Source organism: Paramormyrops kingsleyae, chromosome 25, assembly GCF_048594095.1.
Source record: "Paramormyrops kingsleyae isolate MSU_618 chromosome 25, PKINGS_0.4, whole genome shotgun sequence".
NCBI classification, from domain to species: Eukaryota; Metazoa; Chordata; class Actinopteri; order Osteoglossiformes; family Mormyridae; genus Paramormyrops; species Paramormyrops kingsleyae.
This window is the reverse complement of record NC_132821.1, coordinates 2,552,798-2,573,480: the sequence shown is the minus strand read 5'-3', so window position 1 is coordinate 2,573,480 and position 20,683 is coordinate 2,552,798. Positions and strand designations below refer to the sequence as shown.

Below are 20,683 nucleotides of genomic sequence, written 5' to 3'. Positions count from 1 at the left end.
TTCACAAGAAGGCTTCTGAATTTAGAGGCAAGGATTGCTTTGTTGGAGGTGCGTTTCAGTGAGAAAACTCATCCTCCGACTGCGGATCAATCCACATCCACAGATCCATCCGTTGTTCCTTCAACGTCTGTGGATACTGTTGGAGCACGGCGTCTCCACCGGGTCCGTGGATGAGAAGAGATTCACAGCTGACACGGGGAGAAGTTGCAAATCACCGGTTTATTGTCTTGACTGATTATAATCAGGGAGCGGCCGTCTGACATACATTCAGCATGTACAGGAGGAGGCTCTGCCATACAGTATGTATCAGCTGTATCCCTTTTAAAGCCCTTTGGGCATCCCCCCCCCCTTTCTCGGTACCTTCCGTGTACGTGACAACCACATGTGTGATTCCAGCCGGCTCGTAGTTGTCCTTCTGGAAGGCTAAAAGATAAGTAGGGGCCGCTGATATTCTCTGTCGCCCTCCCTATCTGTTCCGATTAGGTAGCCTTGCCTTGCCGGCGCGCCAGTCAGTTTACAGCATTATAGAATCATTCCCTTTATTTTATTAATTATTCCCTCAATTCTCAAATGGACTGGCAAGTCTTTTGAGATGTGGTCATCTCCTCAGTCTGCTCACGAAGACCATTCACTGTCAGCGCACCTGGGTAATGCTGATTTTGGTGTTCCTTCTTCAGCCTCTACACCATTAACTGTCCGGACTCTCAACCTACAAACCAGTTAGTGGGCTCAGCATCTGTAGGATTAACCAACAACCCAGTGGTGACAAATTCGATGCTCCATAGTGAAAATTCGCCGAATCAAGATTATTCAGCATTTTCTCATCCTTCCGTCATGACATCATTCCATTTGAGATTGCCTGAAACACCAAGAAACACCTCCCGTTCTCATCACCATCATCATATTCGCCGGTCTCTCATGCTGAGGGTAATCCTTCCAGATGTACTTTTAAATCATGTTTCAGTAGAGACCGAGAATAAACTGTATCTGGACTCAACAGGACCAGACGGGAAACCAAGGGCAGATCGTTTCGCTGTTCTGGGCAGGTTCTGTTAACTTTGACGGCTCCGGGGGGAAAAAAAAAAGTAAAAAAAAAAAAACTCACTGGAGCACTTTTTGTTACGATTCGTGCGTGTGGGGGAGCGGGCAGGCAAGCGAAGCCGAAAGTGCAGGCAAACGGGTTTTACTAGGCATAGACAGGACCAACACGGTAAACAACATCGACTAACATCAATGACGGACACCCAACTAAGGAAGACGTGGACTAATATACATGAAACAAGCCAAAATAACAGGGAAACAGCTGGGCACAATTGGGGAAGCACACGTGGATAATGAGTGGGCGTGGCACACACAAGGAGCGGACGGAGCTGGGCGTGACACTTTTGATACTTAACAGTTGTATTCGTTGTCAGTCATATAATAGAAACTTGATTGTTTACCCTTGTGGAAAAAAAGTGTACTAAAGTATGTGTTTTTAAAAGTATATTAAGCACAAGAAAGTATGCTTTTAAGAAAGTGTATTGAGTGTATTATTTTGGGATGTCTTATAACAACTTAAATGCTTTTAAATTGCAATTAAGAACTAATTAAGTTTATTACAAATACATTAAGTGCTACTTCTGAGTGCTTTTTTTGGCCATCTAAAGTTGCAATTTAGTAGAATTACAAAACAACTGATTGAAAAGACACGAAATACACCCAAATGTATTTTAAATGTACTCACAAGTGCATTGGCAAGCATGCATATTTCAGTGCCATTTCATTTAGATTACAAGTGAACTTAAATCTATTTAAATTGTAATAACCCAATAAATATAGTATTTACATAAAATATGGCACCTTACTTATACTTTTGTAAAATTAAAAATATCTTAATACAACTTAAATGTACACTTAATGTTAAAATACATCTCTGCTAGCTGCTAGCTGCGTGTTTTAACTACTTGGGATTCACTATAGTAATGCTAACAAACAACTTATATTTGAAACATCTTTTAAGTGTTCTCTAAGTATGAAATTGACATGCTCTAATGTACTAAAACTGTTTTTTGCCTTTTGAATGCACACATATCTACTGACTGCTGCATGTTTGCATGTTACTGGCAATTGTTTTACCTATTGAATGTCACATAAATCAGTTGCCAGCCACTTTGCCCAGAAAATTCATTGCAAGAACAGACACAAAACAACAGACCAATGCTGAATATTCAAAAACATTTTGCGCATATTTATTAAACACAATAAACTTAAATATTACTTAAATTGACATTAAGGCTTAAGTATCTAAAATAACCAAAACCAAACAAACAACCAGTAAGATATATTTTAGAACAGTAAACCCTCCACAAGGGAATTTCCAAGTGTTCATATGAGTGCAAATTATTTCAAACAAACGACGGGTATAACAAACATGACATCAAAGTCATTAAATTAAGGTAATTCTAGTTTGAACCTTCAAGAACCATAAATTTTTCTTTTTCTTCACTTAGTCTTTATTTAGGTTGTCTTTGTTTCATCTCTGTCGGATGTCCTGTTGTCCAGTTACTCTCCGTCTGTCAGACCATTGTCTTTACCAGCACCAGGATTCTCTGGAACAGCAGGATTCTGCTCTCTTTCCTGAGCTCTCCTAGAGTAGGCTTCATTGTTGCACTTCCTTCTTAGGATCATCCTGATCTCTGATGGTGATGTTCCAGGAAACTGTGTTATCACTGCATCTGGATAACAACATAGTAGATGATATAGAATTAAACAGCATCAAAAATTACTGTGAAGGTTCATAAAGTAAGCAAAATCATTTTAAAAATAGATCAGTTGAGTTCTAAATGAACTGACTGATTTAGAAAAGGTAAATTAAGAAGCAAACCCTAATAAAATGCACATTAAACTGAAAATACTTGGATTGACAATACGCATGATATAAGCACAGTAATTTATTGTGTATTTTTAACCTAAGACTTTCTTTTAAAATGTTCCAACATACCCATAAGTGCATTGACCTTTTCAGAATCCAAAGGGGTTTTGCTTGTCTTTTGTCCAGTAAGTCTTGACATTGCTAAGGTTTCTCTTCCGAAAAGTACAACTGCCAACTCTTGAACAAAAATGGACATTTTTGTTCTTGAAAGACGATCAAAAGTTCTTTTTGGAATCATCAGTCCTCCAGCTAGGTTTACCTGTCCAAACAATTCAACATACAATTGGGTTTTATTCATTTCCACCATGTCAAGAAAAACTAAGGGAAACTAAGTCATAATAGTGAGAAAGTTTCTCATTGTTATGAGATACTAAATCAAAATAATGAGAAAGTATTACATTATTATAAGATACTAAGTCATAATAATAAGAAAGTTTTTCGTTATTATGAGATACAACGTTAAAATTGAGAAAGTTTGTCGTTATTATGACTTGAATTTTTTTATTCACGTGGTGGGAACAAGCTTCCATACAAATTTCATCTAGCTTCCTGAAAATTTGTTTAGTCCTGACCTGTTGGTGTCCTTACCATTTCTGCTGGTCTTGAAACCACAGCTGAAGGCTGAACATCACTGGAAGAACTACTCAATGAAGGTGATGGTAGAGGACAAGTCTTAACTGCTTCTACCAAATCCTTCAGTGTCTTCACCACATTTGGCAACTCTGTTAAGACAAAAACATACCATACACCTCCTGCCAATTGACTGGATAAATTGACTGGATTTGATAAAGCTTTTGAACACTAGCCACAAACTGTAAAGCTAACTTTATCCACCACAATAGCAATTCACATACCTTTCAGTGCTGCGAGTACATCTTCATCAATGTTAACCTTCTTTTTTTTTGGAGGTTGCAAATGGCCAATATCCTCAAATTCTAGATCGGCTGAAGCCTGTCCAAGAACAAGTCAAACTACAGTAAATACGTTGATGCCATGGGAGTTATTACAGAAAGCCAGAATTCTCAGTTACCCAGATAACTTCAACGAAAGGTCAAAAATGTCCAATTAGAAGTGGCCATATCATCATCTTCTATTGGATAGATTTTTAGTTACCTGAAAAACTGATAAATCCACCATTCTGAAAAATACAGTATTCAACAATCCAAAGATAAATCTTGATCAGAGGTAATTTTTGGCTATTTATGGCTCATAGATAGAACAATACCAATACCCTCATGTTTAATGTCACAAAAAGTTTTATATACCTTCTATCAGATTTGAAGCGGTTATCAGGTGTTATAACGTACATATACTCAGCAAAAAAAGAAACGTCCCTTTTTCAGGACTGTGTATTTCAACAATAATGTTGTAAAAATCTAAATAACTTTACAGATCTTCATTGTAAAGGGTTTAAACAATGTTTTCCATGCGTATTCAAATAACCATAATCAATTAATTAACATGCACCTGTGGAATGGTCGTTAAGACCTTAACAGCTTACAGAAAGTAGGCATTTAAGGTCACAGTTCTAAAAACGCAGGACACTAAAGAGACTTGTCTACCGACTGTGAAAAACACCCAAAGAAAGACGCCCAGGGTCCCTGCTCATCTGCGTGAACGTGCATTTCAAAAATACAATACAATACAAAAAGTCTTCCAAGTATACATAGTAATATCTGTTATTCATGTCTGATGAATCCATCCACTTAGCAAGATGGAAAGTGAAATTTAAAAATGAAAATAACTTCATGATCTACCTAAAGTATGTCAGAACATTTTTTATTTTACAATGATCAGGGAAGACAGCAAACCTTTTTTTTTTTTTTGCTTTGCATAGTATTATTTGTGATAACACAAACCACAAAACTGTTTTGCCAATGTTTAATGTAAAATTAAATATCATTATTATTAGTTTTAATGACACTATTAATTCTCAACGTGTTACCCCAGTACCGTTTTTGTTGGATGTTTCTTCTGTGGTACAGGTTTTGAAAGCAATTCTCGTGCCTGAAATAGACCAGAAAATACCTTGAAAGCCTTGCATCTAGAAGCACTAACACTCACTTGTCTTGCACTTTACTAACTGCTAATCCTAATTGAACCTGCAGGATTTTCTCCCCATTAATTCACTGACTATATTTTCTCAAGATGGAATGGTTAATTCTAAATCAACACTTTCATGTCTGATAAAGCTGCAAATAATAGGTATATATTATAGCAGATTGCATGTCTTGAAAATGGCCAACACTGTCAAATGTTCATTGTTAAAAAAAAGGAAAATATTAAATTTAAAATGTATGGTCCTGCAACACAGCACATTCTTCTTATAAAAACGAGACCTTGTCACAACTACTAAATGTAGTTTCAAATGTAGTCTCATAAAAACATCAAAATGTATCTTGTAATGACATGCTGGATGTAATAACAACACACTGAATAACAACATTATATAAGCGCAACAATACACAACATGAAAAACAAAAGCCTCTCATCTTCCTTTGATATTCAGAATCCAGTCACTTTCAATTATTTTTTAAGAACAATTTTGAAGCTTACAAATAAATAAAGCACTCAGTTTCTTTCAGTACCTTGATACTTTTTCTTGGGTTGGGATGCAGCACAGCTTTTGTAGACCTCTTATATGGAACCGTAGTACAAAAAAGAAAGAAACTTTTGGTTGGAAATGGTAGTGTTGTAAACACAAGAGAAAGAATTGTTGCGTTTTGAGTTTCTTCACATTGTTGTCCTTTAAATATTTTCAGCATTAAATAATTGCAATAAAATAAAATATAATGGTTATAACCACAATTTCCTTTCTCAGGATGAGCATTTTTACCGACCTTTTCCTTCCTGGTACTCGCTGCTCTCACCGCTTCCATGTTCTCTATATACAGAGGCTCTGTCCAGAAGAAGTGATATAATTTCAGCAAGTGTATTAAACAAGTGGAGCTATGTAACTCAACAAATAACATACAACACTCAAATGGAGCGAGATCATCTGCATATGGAAAAGTCAATTGTTTGATTATGACTTAGCTTCCACAATTGGGATAAAATTTCTCAAACCAATTCCTTACAAACTTTGACACTGTGAAGTACCAAGAATTCCACATTAATGGAATTAGGGGCGGTCCTAGCCTGTTTGGTGCCCTGGGCAAACACCCCCTCTGCCCCCCAACACACACACACTATATATATATATATATATATATATATATATATATATATATATACACATACATATATATATGTGTGTATATATATATATATACACTCACCTAAAGGATTATTAGGAACACCATACTAATACGGTGTTTGACCCCCTTTCGCCTTCAGAACTGCCTTAATTCTACGTGGCATTGATTCAACAAGGTGCTGAAAGCATTCTTTAGAAATGTTGGCCCATATCGATAGGATAGCATCTTGCAGTTGATGGAGATTTGTGGGATGCACATCCAGGGCATGAAGCTCCCGTTCCACCACATCCCAAAGATGCTCTATTGGGTTGAGATCTGGTGACTGTGGGGGCCATTGTAGTACAGTGAACTCATTGTCATGTTCAAGAAACCAATTTGAAATGATTCGAGCTTTGTGACATGGTGCATTATCCTGCTGGAAGTAGCCATCAGAGGATGGGTACATGGTGGTCATAAAGGGATGGACATGGTCAGAAACAATGCTCAGGTAGGCCGTGGCATTTAAACGATGCCCAATTGGCAATAAGGGGCCTAAAGTGTGCCAAGAAAACATCCCCCACACCATTACACCACCACCAGCCTGCACAGTGGTAACAAGGCATGATGGATCCATGTTCTCATTCTGTTTACGCCAAATTCTGACTCTACCATTTGAATGTCTCAACAGAAATCGAGACTCATCAGACCAGGCAACATTTTTCCAGTCTTCAACTGTCCAATTTTGGTGAGCTCGTGCAAACTGTAGCCTCTTTTTCCTATTTGTAGTGGAGATGAGTGGTACCCGGTGGGGTCTTCTGCTGTTGTAGCCCATCCGCCTCAAGGTTGTGCGTGTTGTGGCTTCACAAATGCTTTGCTGCATACCTCGGTTGTAACGAGTGGTTATTTCAGTCAAAGTTGCTCTTCTATCAGCTTGAATCAGTCGGCCCATTCTCCTCTGACCTCTAGCATCAACAAGGCATTTTCGCCCACAGGACTGCCGCATACTGGATGTTTTTCCCTTTGCTCACCATTCTTTGTAAACCCTAGAAATGGTTGTGCGTGAAAATCCCAGTAACTGAGCAGATTGTGAAATACTCAGACCGGCCCATCTGGCACCAACAACCATGCCACGCTCAAAATTGCTTAAATCACCTTTCTTTCCCATTCTGACATTCAGTTTGGAGTTCAGGAGATTGTCTTGACCAGGACCACACCCCTAAATGCATTGAAGCAACTGCCATGTGATTGGTTGATTAGATAATTGCATTAATGAGAAATTGAACAGGTGTTCCTAATAATCCTTTAGGTGAGTGTATATATATATATATATACACACACACACACAAACACTGTATATATACATAAACATAACTTACATATAAATTGGAAGAAATAAATTAAACTTTAAATATAAAACAAGCACACACAGATATGAGGGGCCATACAAGCCATAATTCATTCTGGGCCTCTTACATGCATACATACTCCTTGCACATACATACATTATCCTTGCATACACTTATACTTTCATTTTCATATACATATATTTTCTTTTTATTTATATACATTGTCTTTGCACATACTTTTACTTTCACTTTCATATAAATACATTCTCTTTACACATACATACATTCTCCTTTTACATACATATATGCTCTCTCTCACATACATACATTCTTCTTTTCCTGCATCCTCCTTTCACATACATACATTATTCTTTCCTGCATTGTACTTTCACATACATTTTTATATATATAAAACTACATATATATATATAATCTCATATTCATACATAATTGCATATTCTGTTGCATATTTTGCCTCAATTGGTGTACTTTGACACAGGATGTTATTCCATAAGCAGGAAGTCACTCTCAGACAAGGAAATACAAAGGCACCTTGCTGACCTTATCCCAACCCTGATTTGAAATAGCAGATAATTACAGCAATGCTGTTTTTATTCATCTTGTTTTTTTTACAAGGGCATTTTTTCATTTGCTCAGTAAATAGCGATGAAAATGACATTAGACATTTTTTAAATAATATCATGCAGTGTATTGAACGAATGCAAGGAGAAGCTACGGACTGTTTTGCTCATGAGAGGCTGTTTGCAGACCTTCGGCGACACCTTCAAACTCTGTCTGTAATTTTGTTATTCTCCAGATTTGAGGATTCGAGAAATAGAGAAGCTTTCAATTTATTACATACATTGTATGAATATCTTAATTTTTTGCTGACTGCTTATGAAACCAGACAAAGAACCAGGTCTGAGAATACTGTCTTGTTGAATCCACCTGTCATAACTGGATATCAAGGGAGACCTCGATACATGATTTCTGGACAGCAAATCTCTCATTTAGCATCCCTTGGAATGAACTGGAAAAGCATTGCAACATGTTTAGGGGTGAGCTGTCGGACTCTCTATAGGCACAGACACCAGCTTGGCATTCAGCCAATGACATATTCATCAATATCAAGTGACAACCTAAACAGAGTTGTTAGAGAGATCCTTCAGTGTACCACAAATGCAGGTGAACGATATATACATGGAAGCTTGAGGTCACGTGGGTTGCGCATTCAAAGGTGGCGTGTTAGACAGAGTCTGCAAGAAATCGACCCTGTTGGTCGGTCCTTCAGAAGACGGCATACAATACGTCGTCGAATTTACAGTGTTTCATCCCCTAATAAATTATGGTGAGACAATTCCCTACAAAGCATCCTAGTAAATTAAGTCAGTAGTCAGTTTCTTTTAACAAACTTGATAAAAGTTCATCTTTTTAATAAATGTCAAAGCAATTGATTAAAAGTTCTGTATTCACATTTTTACATTTTGCTCTTAGGCACATTGATGGAAACCACAAACTTGTGAGATGGAGGATGGTGTTCCACGGATGTGTTGATGGTTTCAGTAGAACCATCATCTACCTTGTTTGTCTGGACAACAACAGAGCCTCTAGTGTTTTGTCAGCATTTATTACAGGTGTACAGAACTTTGGATTGCCGTCTAGGGTGAGATGTGATCATGGACTGGAAAACACTGGTGTTGCCCGTTTCATGCTGTACAGGAGAGGGTTAAACAGACATAGTGTTATTACTGGCAGGTCAGTGCATAATCAGAGAATTGAAAGGTTATGGGCAGAACTCAACCGAGTTGTGTCATTTCATTTTGTTAATCTTTTCAACTTCATGGAGCAGCATGGTATTTTAGATTCTCTTAATGAGCTTCATTTATTTTGTCTTCATTATATTTATTTGCCACGAATCAGGGCAGCGGCTGCTGAATTTCATAACCAGTGGAATAACCATGGCCTTTCAACACAAGGGGGTCAAACTCCTCTTCAACTGTGGCAATGGGGCATAGTCAGCAATGCAGGAATGCATAACCCAAGCATGAATGGTATTTATAATATAGACAGTGATGTTGCTATTAATGATGGCCCACTGCTCTCAGGAACAAACAATGTTGTTGTCCCATCAATTAACATTACCTTCAGTGACACAACAATAAATAGAATTCAGCAGACTTTTGATCCATTTGCAGATGATGGAAATCACGGCATAGATTTGTTTTGCAGCCTTGTGCATTTTCTTGAAGAGCAGCATTCCTAAAGCCGTACCCATATTAAGTACAAAACCTAAAAACAGCTGACTGTCAAACAGATTAAGAGCAATTTCACAATAGAAAATGTCTACCAAAATACTTAGATTGTTGTCCACAATCATTGTGGTAGCAGCATAACACTAAAATGTTGGTTTATGTTCACAGATGTAATTGTATTCAATTTCATAAATGTTTGCTGAATATGGGATTATTAAGACATGAGTGTGAGTTTGTGATTTCCACATCTATTATGTTAATTTTCAAACAAACTGTTACAAGAAAATAGTGAAACGTGAAACCATGTTTTATTAAAGCTTGCGGTTCATGAAAGGTTTTTTTTTCTATTTTAACATTTGATCTATTAGATTAGACAGAATTACAACTAACATCAATAAAATTACATTGCATAAAAGTAGAATAAAGGCAGTGCATGCAGAGGAGAAGAAAACATCAGAATGCATGCACACATGCACAGCAACAACTATATTTTTCTCACAGACAGCATGGAATTAGAAATGGTTGCCTGCCTACAAATTAAGCAATGCCAAAACCATAGGTATTACCCAATGCAAAGTCCATGTTTTCTTGAAAGTCTGTGTAAGTGGTGTGTAGTGGCAACTTTAAACAATTGATGCAGGTGTTTGCAATGGGAAGTCTAGAAGTGGTTTCTGCATCATGTTCCAGGTGAAGAAACTCAATTGATGGTGGTGGAGAAAAGCCTATTGGTGGAACAGCTTTGGCTCCAGTGGCAAAGACAAGAATTGCCTCAAGCTTCTTTGTTCCTTCTTGATCTAGAGAAAAATACATCAGAAATGAGAATAGAAGTAAGCACTGCATGCATCAATATTCTGTTTAAACACTGTTTAAACACTGCTTATGGAATAACATCCTGTGTCAAAGTACACCAATTGAGGCAAAATATGCAACAGAATGCACTTTTAATTTCGATTGAGGGAGATATTCAGTTCACACAAGAAACACAACCTTCTGCATCAGTTATGTAGTCTCTCCAGAAAGGAACAATGATTTCTTCAGCATGCCTTCTATTGCTGCCAATTGGGGATAGGCGAATGGTGAAGAGATCATCAAGCAGGTCAGCAGTGAGGGTTAAAGGAGTCCAGCACAGAAGGGGACGAAAACTTTCTGGGTGAGCTTGGATTTTGTTTAACACACCTAGTGTTCTCAGTCCATCGCAAAATCTGAGTAGAAAGTATTACATTAGTGCCTCATTTATTTATTGTTTTTACTAAAAATAAGTGTAATAACTTTACTAATAACTTTACATGTAGCAAATTAATCAAAAAAATAATATCCAAATCTTATTCAAATCCATATATTTACTTTACATTAGTTACAGTAAATTGTGTATGTAAAATAATTTTTTTTCCTCAAGGTACCTGATATCATGTCAATAGTTATATGTTGAGAGCAGGTATGTTCTAGCAAACAAGAAAAAAAAGGCCCACAGAAAACCAAGAGAACAAGTCAGTCCTAAAGCTTTTTAGGTCCTTATTAAAGAGAAAAACGGTACCTCTCAAAAGGACCACGCACTCTGTGTATTACTTGGAACATTAGGATGTCTTCTATAAGGAGATACTTGTCCTCCAACCTCCGCAGCAGCCGCAGACAGCCGGCATTGGCCAAATACTCCAGGAGTGGCTCTGTCGCCTCTAGCAGATCTTCAAATGTTTTACACTCTGTGACCTTTCAAGAGACAAATTGACATTACCCTCAATATTTGTTATAAATGCACACAAGGCTGGACATAACACTTCGGTAGGAAAAAACATCATACAAGTATTCAGTAATGTATTCCATTACAATACATAAAAAGTAATATTTAGAATCATTTTAGAACATTTAAAATTCATGAAAGACATGTAAAGCAACTGTGTAATTTCAATATTATTGATGTCGACTGAGTCTTACAAAACTGAATAAATCTCAAATTTTTAGCTTTAAAATGATAAAAATGACAGTTGTACTATATTCAGTTCTGACTGCATGTGCTCTACAGCTTATCAATCCGAGCCAGGATCCCTTTTAGTTGGATACCTGATGATACACAGAGGTTTAGAATAAGATGAGAAGCCTGGCTTTTTATTCAAATAAATGTGCACAGCATCATTATATAATTTTACATTATATATCATTTCCATCTTATATAAAATATATTAATTGAATCAGGGTCAGGATACCTGAGGTATGTTGAAAAGTTTGGTCCAGTACCAATTAGGTGACCAAGTTATTCCTGGAGATATAGTGTTTTTAGGACTAGTAACATTACCGTTGAAAATTTACTTCCAAAAAATATATCTTGTAATGAATAATTTTAAATTAAATTTTAAACTTTGGGTAAAGATGCTTTGCCTTCCTCACACCATTTTATTCTACATGTCAATTTAAAAAAATCACTTATGTTAAGATGATAAATTGAGCAGTTTTTGCCACTGTGAACACCTCTCCTAGTGGTGTGGTGAATAAGGAGCTAACATCAGCCCCAGAGTAAGACGCTGCAGATTAGGAAACCAAATGAATCGCAAGCTGTGAATACATATCTAACTTTACTCTCAAGACAAAGAACAAAAACAAACATATTTTAAAAGATTAGTACAATAAATTTTTTTTATCACAGTGAATATATTCTAAAAGTATTTAACATTTTATAAAAGTAACTATACTAAATGCCTTTTAAAATGTACTTAATACAGAATCCTTCATTTCCAGATCCCTCATTTTTGTATTCTGAATATGTATCACTGTTATATGCAGTCAGTTATACCCCAATCTTGTATGCACAACATCTAAAACCGTGGGGAAAAAAATACCTTTTCAATTTTTTCATGTAGGTCACAATCTGCAATGTCTTCCAAAACTGGCTTAGTGAAATCTGGTCCATCAACAAGGCAAGAGAAGAGAGTTGGGGACAGAAAGCCTGCCGTAGGGCCACCGTGTACAAGGCTTACTGCAATTGCTCTGCCTGCAATGAAATATCTGTCCTCTCTCAAGGCTAGAAAAAATAAAAATTTGACAGTGCATGAAAATAATGAAACTATGACAAATACCTGTCCCACCATATACTGTAAAACAATGATATTGATGTAATAAATTATTATAGAGCCCAGCCTCCGTGACGGGATAACCATCAATACATACCAGTACTATCGAGAGCCAAGTTCATTTTGCCTTCTTTTCCCTCAAACATTGACGAGCTCGGCAAAGCTTCAATTAAAAGTCTTAAAAATTCTCTTCTTGGTCCACCCAAGTCCACAGCCTCTTCATGAACCCCCAGATCATCAGAAAACCTCACAGAAATTGTGTGACATGGATCATATGTTTTGCGTTTAAAACCTCTGATGGCTCCATCCATGACTGAGGATCGGTTAATGTTAAACTTGCATTTCTTCAGATGGTTTATTTTGGTTGCAAGATCTTGCAAAATATCTCTTGCTGGCACAGAACTTTGTGTTGTTCTTCAAGATCAAACAAAACACAGGTAGTTTAGCATGTGGCATGTTGTTAATGGTACAGATAATTGCACAGACAATGACACAAAACTTCAGCACGCAATTGTCAAATTTATTATATTATAAAGAGATTGTGATATATACACAATAAGCAGAATAAATTATCAAACTTCTGTAAGCTGTGTTGCTGTCATCTGCTATTCATTTAACCTCCCTCCTCTCAAACATTTTATTGTTATTAGCTTCTGAGTCATTGCACACTCCATGGATGAAGGAACGTGACAGCCAGCACTACCATTAAATATCTCAATATTGTACTAACCTTACGCTCTGGATGCTTGCCAGTATGGCATGATTCAGTTCCTCGTCACCAGAAGACACATCAGACAGTGCAGCCACTACTGAAAGGTAGTTATCATAGTTTGCTGGTTGATGAATCGTTGTGGTAGTTGAGGTAGAGGGTAATACAGAACATGTACTTGGATAAAAAGTGCTTTGGCAGGGTGAGTTTGAGTTATTTTGACACATTAAGACAAGAGCTGAATCATCTGAGGATGTTCGTCCAAATGACGAGGTAGAAGGTTGATTTTCGAACGGGCTGCTTTCCAATGAGTATACTGGTAGTTGACTAAAAGAACCACTTGTGGTGCTGTGGTTGGGGGAGAAACTGCTTTGAGAGGTCAATGTAGGAGTTTGAGTGTGTAATGCTCCACACCCACGTGATGAGGCACATGGCTGAACTTCAGTTGTTGGACTGGAGAAATCGGCTTGTTGTGTTGCAGATGAGGAACGCAACTGCCTTAGTGAACCAATGTTCTCCTCACAGTTGTCCTCACTGCTGTCTGCTGTATCATCATCCTTGTAAAGACAGAAAAGATCACTTGTAAACTGAACAGTACCCGGAAACAACATTATTCACGATCATATTCATGACAATAAATTTTGATGTCAGTCCTTTAAAAGCATGTTTGGGCAGAATACTTTAAAAAGTAGTGATGGCTGAATACATTGTCATAAAAATATTCAGTAATGCAATTCATTTTTGTATTCTGAATAGGTATCACCTGTAAATGTATTCAATTACACCCCACCCTGTTTAAAAGTCACCTGTAAAGTACATATTAGTAAAAAAAAAAAAAGTTACATAGATCAATATATTTATAACTACAATATTAAAGTTTTACAGTGGCTCAGATGATCAATTGAAATGTGACATAACTTACCAAAATTGGCTTTGATGGTCTTAGGTATAGGGCTTTCGATTTATATATTTTATGTATTAGATTTGCATCCAGCTCCTGTCCAGCACGCAGTTTGGGCAAAATCAACCTGTTGCCACAGGCCATCAGAAACTCTATGCTGAAAAACATAGAAAAAAAACGACAAAAATGCACAAGTACACAACCTCATTTTCTTTCTTTCTTCTGAATTTTCTTTTTGATAAACACAGCGGAAAAGCTGAAATAGCTTCATTTGATTAGGATTATTATATTACATTTTGGATTTATAAATACAATTCTTACCTCACATCGGCAGAAAGTTTTTCTCTAAAAGCATCCCTTATTTGTTCAGTGACAGTACTCTGGTCCCAGGATTTGTGAAATTCAAATGCATTCAATATATGTCCTTGCTCATGTAACTTTTGCTTTGTGCGATGCTTAACAACACAACTGCTTGATGGCCGTGGAAGAAGGATGACATCTTTGTTGAAAGTGTCATGATATTGTGTTTTGGCCCTACAAAAAAGGAGATGGAATATTTATATCACATTTTATAGTAAACAGCAAAATTAGAAGCAGCTGGTAGTAATATGTGCATTGTCTTACAACTTACAATACATTTTAGTTTCAGCCATGAATGCTCTATACAGTACATTGACTGATTGATTAATTGATTGACACAACATAGACATAATTTTGATAGAATTAATTAATCTAACTTCAATAAGTAAGCTGTCAGCTAGTGAACTAAATAATTTCACCACACACAGATCTGGGGCAGTGTAGTACTAGCTTCTATAGAGTGATGTACATTGCCCAGTTACAGGGGGCAACAATCCCTGAAGCAACTTGGGGTTAAGGGTCTTGCTAAGGATTTGAACCTGGGACCTCTTGGTCTCTAACCCAATGTCCTCACCACCATCCCAAATTCTCTACCATTTCAGAAGCAAAGAAATGTGCATAAATTGATCCCAGTATCACCCAGAGGAGGATGGGGTCCCCTTCTGAGTCTTGGTTCCTCTCAAGGTTTCTTCCTATTTACCACCAAGAGAGTTTTTCCTTGCCACTGCTGCCCTAGGCTTGCTCATTAGGGGTTTGGAGCTGTTGTAATTATGTACCGCTGATTTATGACAACATCTGTTGTAAAAACGTAAAAAAAAAGCTGCTTTGTGACAACACTTGTAAAAAATTGAATTAAATTAAATACAGTGGTACCTCGGTTCTCGAACTTAATCCGTTCCGGACTCCAGATCGAATCCTAAAAAGTTTGAGTTCTGATCGAATTTTTCCCATAAGAAATAATGGAAAACCAATTAATTGGTTCCCGGCCCCCCAAAATTACTGCTAAATATGTGTGTGTGTGTGTGTGTGTGTGTGTGTTTTAAGCATTTCAACACAAAATGAACAGGATAAAACAAGAAGAGCATTTTTTTTCTTAATGGCTTCCAAAACGATAAAGATCTTATCCCAACATTAACCCTGTCCTGCCCCGATCGTCCGCTCCTTCCGTGTGCCACGCCCCCTCGTGTTAACCTCGTGTGGGATCCCCATGTGATCAGCTGTTTCTGGTTGTTGTCATCAGTCCTCTGTATTAAGTCCGCATTTCAGTTTGTTTCCCCAGTCCGGTCATTGGGTGCGTTCGACTTGCTTACAGCCTTAAAGCAACGCATTCTGATCCTGACGCAATGCATTACGGTTAGATGCATTGCAACCTCTCACTATAGGCTGCACAAACTAGAGCCGCCTCCGTCACGACACACCTTTGCCCTTATTGGTTGAAGAATTTAGTTACACGCATGACGTTTGTATCCCAGGCAGTTCCGATACATAATCTACTGTTTCTCCCGAATATCACGTAAAGCAGTGAGAACTGGTTTTCAGTGAATTTACCTGGTAAAATAAAGTTTAAATAGATGACATAAATGAGGTCAATGTACACGAAAGTTAGTGGTTTATTTATTGTTAGTTACTGTAATGTTGCACTGCTTTATCTGGTTAATCGTCCAGTCTGTGAAGAAGGCATTCAAGTAAGAATTGCATTGTAGTATGACTCGTACAATGGCGCGTACAATTTATATTAGGCCAGTGTTCACGGTTCGATTTCTGATCTTCAGGTCGAGATCTAGGTCAAGCTGGTTTGTTCGACTTTCAGTTCGAGAACCGAGGTACCACTGTACTACAAACTTTACCTTATGAGCTAACTGACAGTCTACCCATTGGGTCTTCCTAACATGTAACTACCCCGCCATGCTTAATTCGGTCTTTTCTTACATTTTATCCATAATAATTTACTTTAATAATCATTATAATTACATGTATTACATACAAATCAATGTTTAATAGTTGACAGTTTAACCGTTATAATTTTACTGTCTGGCATTTCACTTAATAAATGCATTCCTGACAGTGTACGCCTGTCGACAAGTTCCCAAAAAAAATAAAATAAATAAAATCTCGGTCAAATACGATGTTTCTGCAAATTTTCGTCTCTCTTACATGAAAACTAATGCTAGATCCTACGGAGAACCTAAAGGTTAACAGGCGAAATACATTTTTACGCGTTCTCTAACACGAGTTTTCCATTTCTGCGTTGGAGACTACAAAATATATTCTGAAATTGTATGTGCTCTATTACCAGTATATATGGTCGCCGATAAGCAGTTTCACGTCTTTACCTATATTTGGGATTAAACAGATCTACAACGATGCCATGTACGATGCTCTCACCTTTTTCTTGACCGGGACTTCCAGTTGCCAAAGTGTTGCTGAGTCTGATATCGCAGAGACTGCCGCAATCTTCCAGTTTGACCCTGTGTAACGGCATCAGCTTGGCCTGCTGAAGCACCTCGAGAATTAGCAGGTCTAAAAAGTTCCCTCATCTCACTTTCCACTGCGCTGTGAGCAACGGTAGGTGCAGATGCGCCTATCCGCTGCTGTTCAAGGGACGACGACAGGGACGTAACGAGTTCAGGAGATGATAATATAGTTCTTATCACCCCAATTGCATCCTGTAATACTCGAGTCTCCGCGCCACCGTCCATGCTAATTGACATCTAAAGGTGAAATGTACGCGGGCCTTACAGCCGACAGCCAATCACAGCGTGATTAATGACCCACCTTCCGTTTCTACTATACACCTTCCGTTTCCACTATACTCTCTTACATACACATGCATTTTCTTCTTACACACCTCTATTATTTATATCACATGTTCATAATAATGCATCAGTGTGTAAAAATGAATTAAATTGAGAGTGGAAATATATGCATATGAAAGAAAAAAATATGTATATGTAAAAATGTATGTATGTATGTATGTGAAAATATATATGTATGCACAAGAAGAATCTATGTGTGTGAGAGGGTCAGAATGAATTATGGCATGAGCAAAAATATATGTATGTGCAAGGAGTATGTATGCATGTGAGAGAGGCCCAGAATGAATTATGGCTTGTATGGCCCCTCATACACAGAAGTCAAAATAAGACAGACTGAAGGCTTTGACATTCTCTTGTTCATCTTCCATTGCTGTTAATTTGCACTCCAGTATCAACACCCATCCTCCCAAGAATCACGACAATGTTGTAAACTAATAGACCTACACCTTAGTGTGCAGATTCGGTTTGTATAGGTTTTTTCCCCCTTGCGATTTCGCACAACCCAGGAAAAATGAATTGTGACATAATGGGCTTGGATTGACAATATTATGAATGAAATGTGCTTTATTTGGAAGCACCCCGCCTCCCTCCCCTTTCCACAGGTTGTGTGTGAGACTTCGGCACATCAGCAGACAGGCGCACAGAGGACCGTGCACAGGCTCGCGCTCACTTCAGGCATATGAATGTGATATAATTTAGAAAACACATCTGTGCAAATTATAAGTCTATATTAGGAATTGACCATATTGATTTTTCAGGGGCGATACTGATACTGATTATTGCTAGTTAATGATTACCGATAGCCGATGTTTGGGACCGATATATAGGCTATATTTAGAGTAAAAAGGAAAATCTCTGAAAACTCCAGTACAAAATATTGCCGTTATTACTTTTTTTTTTTTTACATTAAATTTAAATAAAATATAAATAGCAAAAGTACTAACAAATAAATAAAAACAAAGTAATTATAAACCAGAAGGGCCAAAACAAGGGAACTTGCACCTACTGTATACAAAAATAGATTAACTTGGATTTTAATGTTAAAACAAAATTAGCAGCATGGCTTTGTAATGAAAGTAACAAAATGTTATGAAAGTGATTAAAATGTATACAGACATCCCAACCTGCAAAAACTTCCAGGAGAAAGCTGCTCAGCTCACTTAACCCTATATCTCCTCTCAAAAATACTTGAGGTTTCACTGAACACTCGTTATTACAGGTACTAACAATACATGAACATCTCACTGCTCACATCATCTCTGCAACAAGGTTCATTATTCTGACATTTCAGCGCTATAACCGGGAAACCGGGAAGACTTTTCATTATGGAAACAGCTCACAAGAGCTCCGTGTAGGCCTGTCACGATAACAAATTTTGCTGGACGATAAATTGTCCAAGAAATTATCGCGATAAACGATAATATTGTCGATCTGAGACCATTTTCATCTAGAATAATGATAATGGCATAATAATGCACATACGCCTTTCAAAATTCAAAAACGTTTATTTTTAGACTATTTAACACTGAAAATGGAAAACATTTTAAAGCACTCCCGCCTTCCCACACAAAGTCCATGTGACTGACAAGCGCCGCCTCCCCACACAAAAGACAATGCAACCAGTGTTGGGTGTAACGCGTTACTAAGTAACGCGTTACTGTAATTAAATTACTTTTCCACTGAAAAAGTAGAGCAACTGATTACTGTTCATTTTTAGGTATTTTAATTACAGTTACTTATAATGTACTTGCGTTAGATTGTAAAATAATTAAACTCGCTGAATATCATTATTTAATTTTATTAATTTATCTTCTAAAGGTAAAAGTAAACTCTGCTGCTTTAAAATCGTTGTAGTGCAGGTGCACGTGATTTCGCGCCAAATTGCCGCATAATCATATTCTAAAGCGGAAGATGTCGGACTCGGCTGAAGCGAGTGGCTGTTTTACTAAATGGAAATATTCCCATTACTTCACTTTTCTGAAACAAGCAGACAAGAACGTTACAGTAATATGTAATGTTTGCAGCTGTAACATGTTTAAAGTAAGTTTCATGTTTACAGCTTGATACATGTCATGTTTAACATTTCTTAAGCTTTTTTATTATTCAGATATGTTGCGGAATAATATTTTTTTGTTATTCAGGAATTGTGTTTCTTACCTAAAGAAGGTTACATTTCCTACTAAAAAATGTAATTATTATAGAAAGTTTTTATAGAATGTAATAAAGATGATTCAGAAAGCTAAAAGGCTAAACTATTTCATGTTTGACTCGTATGTTTTTTTTAAATTAATTATTATTTAAAGAGTTTCATTTCTATTGTTTGTCCATCAAGGTTTATAGGGATTTTAAGAAGTATTTAGTTAAATTACTTATTGAGTAATTAAGTTACTTTTCAGACACAGTAACTAGATAAGTATTTTAAATACAACATTGATTAAGTAATTAGTAATTAGTTACTTTTTTAAAGTAACTTACCCAACACTGAATGCAACTGACAAGAGGGTTCGCTTCTCCTACGCTAAGGAAACGAGAGTTGTCATTCAGTCGCGGATAACAAACAAGTATGCAAATGAAATTATCGCGGTCGGAAAAATTATCGAGGTCATTTTTTTTTATCGTGCGATTAATCGATTTATCGACTATCGCGACAGGCCTAGCTCCGTGGTGTTTTCAGTGTGGAGGATTGTATTGTTTTCACTTGAGAAACTTGAGAGACTTTACCTTCAGTCTCCTCTTCTCCTTGGGGCTTCATGCTGTGCTTGAGTGACGTGTATGAGTGACAGCGAGGCTTCAGTGGTGACTGGCTATTAACCGTATGTCATCTAGCCAATCAGAGATAGTTATTGGCGGGACTTTAAATGAATTGACCAGTCACATCCGCTCCAGCAGAGACTCCCCCTCCGCCCCGCCCCTCTGTGTGACAAGCAGCAGGTGCACCTCGCAAATGGAGGGCGCACCTACTCCCCGCAAATGGGCAATAGAAAAACTATGCGCTGGCATGATGTCGGGGCAGTACGGGCGCACGCGCAAAAAAAAATAAAGAAAGAAATTAATAAAGTAAAATGGCGAGTGCACGATGCCGCCCCGTGCAACGGCCCATGTGGCCCATATCAAAAACCGCCCCTGGAAACAGCTACTGATCAAAAT

The 20,683-nt window shown here is 37.4% G+C and overlaps 1 protein-coding gene across 1 annotated transcript; it reads right to left on the bottom strand.

Annotated features, from left to right (window-relative positions):
- Positions 1-10,011: 10,011 nt before the first annotated feature.
- Positions 10,012-17,489, bottom strand: LOC140583058 (uncharacterized). Its single transcript, XM_072707632.1, has 9 exons — positions 17,106-17,489; positions 14,682-14,894; positions 14,382-14,517; positions 13,481-14,016; positions 12,848-13,164; positions 12,520-12,701; positions 11,223-11,395; positions 10,676-10,890; positions 10,012-10,482 (listed from the first exon to the last, which is right to left on the bottom strand). The coding sequence occupies exons 1-9, from the start codon at positions 17,429-17,431 to the stop codon at positions 10,226-10,228; spliced, it is 2,355 nt and encodes a 784-aa protein (XP_072563733.1). The 5' UTR covers positions 17,432-17,489; the 3' UTR covers positions 10,012-10,225.
- Between the last annotated feature and the right edge of the window lie 3,194 nt (positions 17,490-20,683).